At 47.3% G+C, this 9,504-nt stretch overlaps 1 protein-coding gene across 2 annotated transcripts in view; it reads left to right on the top strand.

Annotated features, from left to right (window-relative positions):
* The first annotated feature begins 2,678 nt into the window (after window positions 1-2,678).
* Atp6v1c2 (ATPase H+ transporting V1 subunit C2) overlaps window positions 2,679-9,504 on the top strand; it is a 39,069-nt gene continuing 32,243 nt past the window's right edge. For both annotated transcript variants that reach the window (XM_029540769.1, XM_021202736.2), the window contains exons 1-3: window positions 2,679-2,762; window positions 3,888-4,060; window positions 5,762-5,829. In XM_029540769.1, coding sequence (XP_029396629.1) covers window positions 3,932-4,060; window positions 5,762-5,829 — 197 coding nt within the window. In that variant the 5' untranslated portion in view covers window positions 2,679-2,762; window positions 3,888-3,931. The remainder of the gene's footprint in view (window positions 2,763-3,887; window positions 4,061-5,761; window positions 5,830-9,504) is intronic.

Raw genomic sequence — 9,504 nt, 5'->3', positions numbered from 1 at the left:
GTAGCTATCTTCAGACACTCCAGAAGAGGGTGTCAGATCTTGTTACGGATGGTTGTGAGCCACCATGTGGTTGCTGGGATTTGAACTCCAGACCTTTGGAAGAGCAGTCGGGTGCTCTTACTCACTGAGCCATCTCACCAGCCCCAAAGACAGTCTTAATATTCCACCAGTCTTGAGGAAGCTAGGTCAGTGGCTTTTAGCAATAGAGAGTAGAAAAATGTTGACTGTAAGGGATTTCATGGGTTCAAGCGATGCCACAGTCCTGTCGGCTTGCTGGCAAGTGTGAAGACACACTCCTCAGACCAGCAGTCCAAGGTCCGTTTGTAGTTACTCCATTAATGGAGCTATTCCTCTAACTCCCTGGGCTTCCCTCCCCTTTGTCTGTCAGTGACCTGGTCCCAGGTCTATCATATTGGTTTCCCTGGCCTGGAAAACATGGAATGATTTGAAGTCTAAGATTGAGACCACCCCAACAAATTTCACCAAGCCACTCCTTTAATGGAATAGGCACTCAGACTCCTTGTGCACACAGTGTTTCCTCATCCCTCGGTTTCAGGTGTCCTCCCTGAGGACATGTTGCAAGGACTGACTAATGTGCAGTAGTGTCTCAACACCGTGATGTGCAGTGCAGGTGCTAGGAGCTCCAGCTACAAAGCATGGCAGTGGGATCACCTTGACCTCAAACCACAAGAGACCTGGATCTGGCTTCCCACCCACCCACCACGTGTCACAGCAAGTCTCACACACATCAGGTTCTTTCCCCACATGAATGGGTTCATATGACTAGTGTGATAGAGCAGAGAGAAGAATCCTTTCTCAGGTAGCAACCGATGACTTCTTCAACAACCCCTTCCATTGTTTTCAGAGAAGGACAAGCTGAGTTTCCTCTTTTAGGACCTAGAAAATGGATTCTTGGGTGTGTTTATTTTTGCCTTGTTTTTTTTAATGTATGCATGCATGAATGTATATGTATGTATGTGTGTATCAGACAGGGTCTTGCTATATATGCCTGGCTGGTCTGCAACTTGATATGTAGTTTAGTCTGGCCTCAAACTCACAGAGGTCTGCTTGCCTCTGTCTTCCAGTGCTGGGATTAAAGGTTTGTGCAACCATATCTGACTCTTGTCTTGTTTTTATATTCACAAGTTAATTCCTAGGGTTTCCCCTTTTTAGTTTCAAGTATTCTTTCCTTCCTCCCTTCCTTTCTTTCTTTTCTTTTGTCTTCTCTTCTCTTCTCTTCTCTTCTCTTCTCTTCTCTTCTCTTCTCTTCTCTTCTCTTCTCTTCTCTTCTCTTCTCTTCTCTTCTCTTCTCTTCTCTTCTCTTCTTTTATTGTTTTTTTGAGACAAGGTTTCTCAGTGTAGTTCTGGCTGTCCTGGAACTCACTCTGTAGACCTGACCTTGAACTTAGAGATCCACCTGCCTTTGCCTTCCAAGTGCTGGAATTAAAGAAATCGTGTGTGTGTGTGTGTGTGTGTGTGTGTGTGTGTGTGTGTGATGTGCAGCCCCCCCAAGGCACCTCTGTAGAAATCAAAGGATAACTTTTAGGAGTCAGTACTCTCTTTCCACTATGTGGGGTCCTGGGATCAAATTCAAGTTGTCAGGTTTGGTAGCAAGCACTTTTATCTGCTGGGCCATCTCATGACTTCACTTTCTGATTACAGATAAAATATGTACTTAAGCCTTGGTCTTAGTAGAATCTATATTTATCTGTCAGTCAGTCAGTCTGTCTATCTACCTATCATCTATCTATCTGCCTACCTACCTGTCTATTCATCCATCTACCTACCTATCTATCACCTATCTATCTATCTGCCTGCCTACCTACCTGCCTACCTACCTACTTACCTACCCATCTATCTGGCAAATTTCGATGGGAACCAAAATGAAGGTTGGGCTGGGCTAGTAAGAGCTCATTAGTCACACTGAACTCCTATGCAACTTTTTTCCGTATTATTTTTTCTGTCCTAGGGCTGGAACCCAGGGCCTTGCACCTGCTAGGCACGCAGTCCACCTCAATTATGTCCCTCAGCAAGACTTCAGCAGCTTTAAATCCCCTCTGTGTGGGTGGGGAGAGATGGGTGTTTCCTGGGCAACCAGGGGCAAGCTGGCACCCACGCAGACTGTAGAGGAGCCTCTCCTCCCTGCAGGTGTGTGTGTTTGTGTGTTGGAAAACATCTGTGAACCTGTTGCGCTGCTTTCCGTGGGTCAACTCGGTCTCTCATGCATGGACTTCGGAAACACCCTGGAGCAGGTGAATCCTTGGAGACAGGGCCGGGACGTGGTGGAGTGGGAATGGGAGGCAAAGGCTGCAGCTGGGAGACCCTCCTTTTGAGAATCCTGTCTTGTTGCTGCCTCACCGAGGTGGCTCTACTAGCGCCCGGCTTTTCTGTTCTGCGGATGGAGATCGGGTCAGGCTCCCAGCTACCCGCAACTCCGGGCTAAGCCCACGCTCAGAAGGGTCCAGGGGCCCCCTGCATCGACTAGTGTCCCCTCTGTACCCTGCCTGCATAGTGTCTTTCCGGAGCTTAAGCTTGGGTCCCCAGCAGCGCCACACCGACAAGGACACCAAGGGAGGCGGGCAGACCGTATGCAAATATCAGAGGGGCCCAGGGTTGCCCCTCCCGCTGGGATAAAAGGCGGGGCGGGGCGCGCACCGGACCATAGAAGCCGCTGCCTCCCGGGAGCCGGCCGTGCGCTCCCGCGGAGCCTCCCGCCCGGTGTCCCCGCGTGTCTTCTACAGCCCAGTCTCCCGTCGCTCCTGGTAAGGACTCGAAGCCGAGCTGCGACAAGAATCAGGGGTGGGGAGCGAGCTGTCGAGGCAGCAACGAGCAAGGGGCGACACGCGTGTTACCTCGGTCGAATCCGTACTTCCGTGGGTCCTCGAGGTCCGGGTGTGCACGTTCTCAATGGGAACATGGGAAACCAGCGCCCACACCGCACTCTCCCGGGCTTGGCAGGTGGCATCTCCCCAGGAGCTGCTCACTGGCCAGTTTGTCCCCAGGCGATATTCACTCAGGTCGGAAAGAACACCATTTGGTTTGTGCAAGGTTAGCAGGGACAGGGACAGGCAGGGTCTCAGGTCTCTATGAGATGGTGAGATGGGAGGAGAGAAAAAAAGGACTCAGTGGGGGTACCCGTTATCCCGCGGCGATTCTCCAGTTTTCTGCAGATGTCTCAGGATGGGATGCACTAGGGAGGTGACAGGCACAGAGGGGAAAGGTGCAGGTGTGCACATATTTGAATGAGCAGAACAAATCGAGGCCCCTACACCGCTATGGAAACGTTGTAACTGCTGGTTCTGCCGGCCCAGGTAGCTACCTGGTCCTACTGAGACCTATCTCCCTCAGCAGAAGACTCTAACAGCCCTTTGAAACGCTTCTTTGAAATTTGTTCCTAAAGCTAATTCCCGTCTTAAGATTGGCCAGCTGAGATCTGGGCTTGACCTGATGTTATACTGTGAAAAATCCCTTGTCTCCCACCTTCATCCACCCTTCCTGGATTCCATAAAATACAACAAGCCAAGATGAGAAAATACCCTCCAGAAGCCTCCCATGCTTAGTTTGCTGTCTGCCCATCTTAAGAGCTGCTGTACACTGGAGCTGGGGAGTGCAAGGGACCAGTGTGGGCCAATCAGAGCCCCCTAGGGAGGGTAGGTGAGGGGTTTCCCTATGGCCGGGGCTTCCCTGGAGCACAGACATATTGCTTGGTGGCAAATGGGTGTCCTTAAATGTCCTTAAAGCTGCTGAAAATGAACTAGAAGGTCAAGGAAGCCAGGCGTGACAAATGGAAAGAGTGGCAGGGCCCAGAGAGGATTAATTCTGAGGTAAGGAAAGGTGAAGTAGACACCAGACACATCTCTGCTCCTGTTTCTGTTTGTGTGCATTAGTCTTGGTGCCTGTCGGTAACTAGATAACCGGAAGACTTGCAAACATGTCCGAGTTTTGGCTTATTTCGGCCCCTGGCGATAAGGAAAATTTACAGGCTCTGGAAAGGATGAACAACGTGACTTCAAAGTCTAACCTGTCCCACAACACCAAGTTTGCCATCCCAGACTTCAAGGTAAGATATCCCAAGAGGAGGGAGGAGGCTATGGGTTGGAGGAGGGCAGGGATTTCTGAGCAGCAGGTGGCTTCTCAGAAGTCAGGGATAACGACTTGCCACAAATGTAGAACAGTGACGACAAATTAAGCCTGAGCTAGAAGATGACAGAGGTGTCAGTGGGACTTTATGCCATAGCCCCAGGTTAACTGTGGCCCTTCTAGACCTGAAGCCATAGACAAGCATGAACAGGGCAGGCCACGTGGATGGAGTGTAGGTGGGAAGTGGAAGGGCACTGTGTATGCACATTCTGATCCTTCGGAGTGGTCCTCAGGGTCTGCTGCATCTAAACAGACCCACTGCATAGCTGAATGTGTACTGTAGGAGCTTTGATGCTTTTCTTGACCTAGAGGTAGCCCAGGATGTCTGGGATCTTTCTGATTCTGTTGTGGGGGTCAGACACAGTGGGAGCTCCAAGATCTGAGAGGACTCTTGTAGACAGGGAAGCTCAGATGAAATAAGTGTTAAAGATGAGGAGATAGGAACCATCTTTTTAAAAAAACTATTATTTTGTTTGTATCCGTTTTTGCTTGCGTGTATGTGTGTTTGTGTACCATGTGTGTGCCTGGTGCCTGTGGGCAACAGAGATCTTAGAACTAGACCTACAAATAGTTGTGAGCTGCCATGTGGGTGCTGGGAGTAGAACCTGGGTCCTCTGGAAGAGCAGCCTGTGCTCTTAGCTACTGAACCATCCTCAGGAACAATCTTTTTTTTTTCAAAAAGATTAGGCGAGGCCAGGCCTAGTGGCTCACAGCCACAAACCCTGCACTTTGGAGGCAGACTAGAGGGTTGTTATAAATTCCAGGCCAGCCTGCTCTACAAAAGGAGTTCCAGGACTAAGTTGTGAGACCCTATTTCAGAGAGAAGGGTTAGGGGGAGAGTGAGGGAGGAAGCTTGGACAACAGTCAGTTGAGGACCTGAGTTCAAGCCTCAGCACCCAGGTAAAAAGCTGGATGTGACCTACCTGTGACCCTGCTCTGAGGAGGCAGACATTTGCTTCCCATCTCTCTGAAAAGATGCTGTAAAAGGTCTTTGGACATTTCCTTCAGTTTTATACTAAGAAGCAGACCTTTTTAATAATCAAAAAAGGACCTCTATAGATTGGACTGAGGTCTGGTCACCAACATGAATGTCCTTCCTATGAGAGAGATGTGTCAGCTTATCCTGCTGTCATTCTGTCCCATAGGTTTATGTAGTAAACTGCTCTATGTACAACTGCAAAAAGCTAAGTTTGCATCCCTAGCATCCATATCCATATCCCCATCGCAGCATGGGGCAGACAGAGACAGAGGTCCATGGTCAGCTGAACTGAGGAGCTCCAAGGTCCAGTGGGAGACTCTGAAACAAAACAACAACAACAACAAAAAACCAAGATAGAAAGAAAGGGAGGAAGACACCGTATGTTGACCTCTGACCTCCACATGTATAAGTGTCTGCACATAAATGCATACACACATACTGACATGTAATAAAATAAAAAATATATAGTTCTCAGTCTATATGTTTCCCCAAAGTGTTTTTTCACTTTTTAGTCTGGTTGTTGGCTAAAAACAGCCAGCTCAATGTGAAGTGAGAGTCCCCTGTGCAGTTGTTACAAGAACGCCTCACACTCGTTGGCCAGAAAGCACATGAGCTTAACTCCTTTATGGATTTTTTTTCTAGGTGGGGACTTTGGATTCCCTTGTTGGCCTCTCTGATGAGTTGGGGAAACTCGATACCTTTGCTGAAAGGTAAACTACTTCTTATTTACTACATACAAGTAAGAATTTGACATTGTTGTCAGGGGACACAGTGTTCTTGCTTTGGCCAAACCAAAGTATGACTTGTCTCAACCTGGTCTCAGAAGTCAGAAGAAAGAACCCATGGGGTCACTTGGGCATGTTGTGTCAATAGTGCTGGGTCCTCTGGGTCCCTTGTGGCTTTGAGTTTTGGAGACAACTTCCTTCCTTCCTTTCTTCCTTCTATTTTTCCTTCCCCCTCTCCCTCCCCCTCCCTCCCTCCCTCCCTCCCTTCCTCCTCTCCCTCTCTCCTTCCCTCCCTCCCTTCCTTCCTTTCTCTTCTCCCCTCCTTTTGTTCTGAGTCTTTGTACTGTAAGTTGCCTAGGTTGGTCTTCAACTGTATAGCAGCCCTGGCTACCTTTAAACTTCTTCAGCACGCTAAGTGCTAGCCAAGGCAACATGTCTGCCTACAGTTTTTGTTTTGTTTTTTAGTTTTTAGGGTTTTTTGTTTGTTTTTGTTTTTTTGGTAATGTGTACACATAAGAAAAAAATCCAAAACAAGACTACAGAGTGACATTAAATTTTCTTTGGGTCTGTTTGCTTCTTCCATGGTCCCTCATCTCCTCATTTTCTCTCTTGAAGCTTTGTTATCATAACTCACTAGATGAGGCTTCCAGAGATAGCTTGTGAAAGTACAAGTCAATATGTCTATCGTCTTCTGGGTGCAGTGACACATGCCCGAAGCCCAGACCCCGGAGTCTGAGGTCAGAGGATTACTTGAGTCCATGAATTAAAAACCAGCTATGTCAACATAGCAAGATTTTTTTTCATTTTGTTTTTTCTTTCTTCCTGTATTTTTTTCTTTCTTGATTTGGTTTTATGATGCTGTTTGTTTGTGTGACTTAGTTTAAGACAGGCTTTCTCTGTATAGCCGTGGCATCTTGGCACTCACTTTGTAGAGTCCTGGAGTTGAAGGCCTGCACAATCACTGGTCTGGCCTTCTTTTCCTGTTTTGTTTGTGTGTTTGTTTTTGGTTTTTTGAGACAAAGTTTCTCTGTGCAACAGCCTGGCTGTCCTGAAACTCTTGTTGTAGACCAAGCTAGCCTTGAACTCACAAAGATCTGCCTGCCTCTGCCTGCCTCCCTCCCTAGTGATGGGATTAAAGGCACTCAGCCCAAAATAGTGAGAGTTCAACAGCAGAATATGCTGGATGTGATGGCACTTGCCTAAAATCTCAACACATGGGAGGCAGAAGCAAGAGGGTCCTTAACTCAAGGTCGTAGCAAGGTCAGCCTGGGATGCTTAAGGCCATCTCAAGAGACTATACAAGTGAAACTGGATAGCCTGAGAATAATCTTATGTAAATAATAGCATATACTATGTATCTTGCTTTTTCTTTCCTTTTGCTTAATAATATACCTCAAAGAAAGTTTCATTTTAGATCATGGCTGGCTGCCTGTTTGTTTGTTTGTTTGTTTGTTTCTGGATGTGTTGCCGTGAGCAGCTGTACTCTGACTTGTCTCTTTATTGCTGGACACTTACATCTTCTAGTCTTTGGTCCTTTGCCAATAGTGCCTGTCTTTTTGGTGTACATCTAAAGAGATGAAAATAGAAATATGAGTTTAGAGTCTATGCACATACAATTGTAGGTATGCCCCTGTTACCCCTAGAAGAGCTGTCAATCCCATTTATACTCTTATCAAAATGTGTGAAGATCATGACCAAAGAATTGTGCTTTCTGCCGGGCAGTGGTGGCACACACGTTTAATCCCAGCGCTTAAAGACATGTCAGGAGGATCTCTGAGTTCCCGGCCTGGTCCGCAGAGCAAGTTCCAGGATAACCAGGGCTACACAGAGCAAACAATCAAACAAGAAAATTGGGTTTTCTGAACCTTGATTAGTCTTTTTGCTCTCTGTGGGAGGTTGGCTTCATATAGGTGGAGGCAGCCCTCGCCACTGTAGTCTGCAAAGCCACGAGACCGCATGAGCCATGAAGACAACTGAGATATCTGTGGCCATTGATCTGCCACCGTGGCTGAGCAAATGGGACAGATGTAATGCCAGTCTTCAACCTGTGAAAGCATGTCAGTCACCCAGGGAAAAGGAGCAGAGTTCCCTGTGTCAACTTCCCTTAGAGGCTGCTCCGCACCACACCAAGGCCTGACCAGCCTCGGATAACTCACGTCTAGCTGGAAGAGTAGGTCCTAGTCAGTCAAAACAGGTGATCTGCACAGAAGCAAAGAACCTGAGAGCAGCCCCCTGCCGTAGACTGCCTCGCGCTTTCAGTTTTCTGTCTCTGTGCAGGCTGTAGTGTGTGCTGCCATGTACAGCTAGCTGCCTTAGGAGGCTCGGACTGTTTCCGATGGTCTGCAGAAATGGCAGCTGTTCAGCAGTTCCTTTTTCTAGACCATGAGATCTTTAGCTGCCCCTCGGAACACACCTTAGTGCCTCCCTCTCTTACTGACGTCCAGAAAATGCTAAGGCTCCGCTACAGGATCATTCTGGGTCTCGGGTTACCTTTTTGTTTGCATGCTATTTCCCACTAACAGGCATTTCATATTTTGTCCTCTGCCTTTTGATTATGCAAGTCTCCTCTAATGGTAATGCAGCATGTGCTTAAGAAACACACATGTGTGAGCAGGATGAGGGTTGTCACTGGGAAACATAGATGCCATAAAACTATCTTTAAAAGCAGGCACAAGGTGTGGTAAGAATGAAAGTTTATATGCACCATGTATTGTTTTCAGTTTCTGTGTGTGTGTGTGTGTGTGTGTGTGTGTGTGTGTGTGTGTGTGTGTTCCCAGGCACTTTCCTGCAGGGAAGGAGGACAGTTGTATGCTGTGAGCACCCCCAAATACAGTCTCAACCAGGGCTGTATTTAGGAGTCTGTACTAGAGCTTAGGGCAGAAAGAATGGCCTCATAAATCCTTCAGTCCTTTGGAATGGCCTCCCTAATTCTTTGAATGGTACTCAAGTGTTACTAGATAAATAAATGCTTGCGGGGCCTGTAAGTTGTGCAGCAGGAACCTGTCAGCGCTGCCTCTGCCCAGGGGAACAGAGAAGGGACAGTTTTCAAGGTGTATTGTTTCCATATCCTTTTATTATTTATTTACTTGGGCACAAGAGTGTTTTTCCATGTAGCTGCAAGGCTCGCGCTTATGAGAGCATTCCGTTTTTAGAAAAGTTTATTCCTTCATGAGGCCCATGTTAGTTTACTCTGTAAATCATTTAAAAAATTAATTTAAGGAATCCAATGATTTTTTTTTTACCTTTAAAAGGCCTCCCCTCTCCTTCTAAAGAGTTGAGTCCTTCACAGCCCCTCGGCCTGTTCTGTGGTGCTGCTGATAACATTGCATTTCACAGGCATGTGGCCACTCAGCTGTGCATCATGGGCTCCTCTGACATGTTGTTGCCTGCCACTTGCCCTTGGGTGTGTCACCTGTCATGTGGAATAACTGGTGGCTTCTCTTTTCCCAAGTAATTCCATGAAGCTGTCTCAGAATTGACTGATGAAAGATTCCATACTTGAGGGTGGACGTCTGTGCAGCAATGCCAGAGAGTTCTCATGAGGACACTGTACCTAACGGGTGTGGACAGATTCCTAAAGAGGTCTCTAGGTTCCCTTCTCTGCTGGTGAGACCTGTGACTTCTAACATTATTATTATTATTATTATTATTATTATTATT

Source organism: Mus pahari, chromosome 7 (genome assembly GCF_900095145.1).
Source record: "Mus pahari chromosome 7, PAHARI_EIJ_v1.1, whole genome shotgun sequence".
In the NCBI taxonomy this organism is placed as follows: Eukaryota; Metazoa; Chordata; class Mammalia; order Rodentia; family Muridae; genus Mus; species Mus pahari.
The sequence above is the reverse complement of the archived record's forward strand: the minus strand, read 5'-3'. Positions and strand labels throughout refer to the sequence as shown.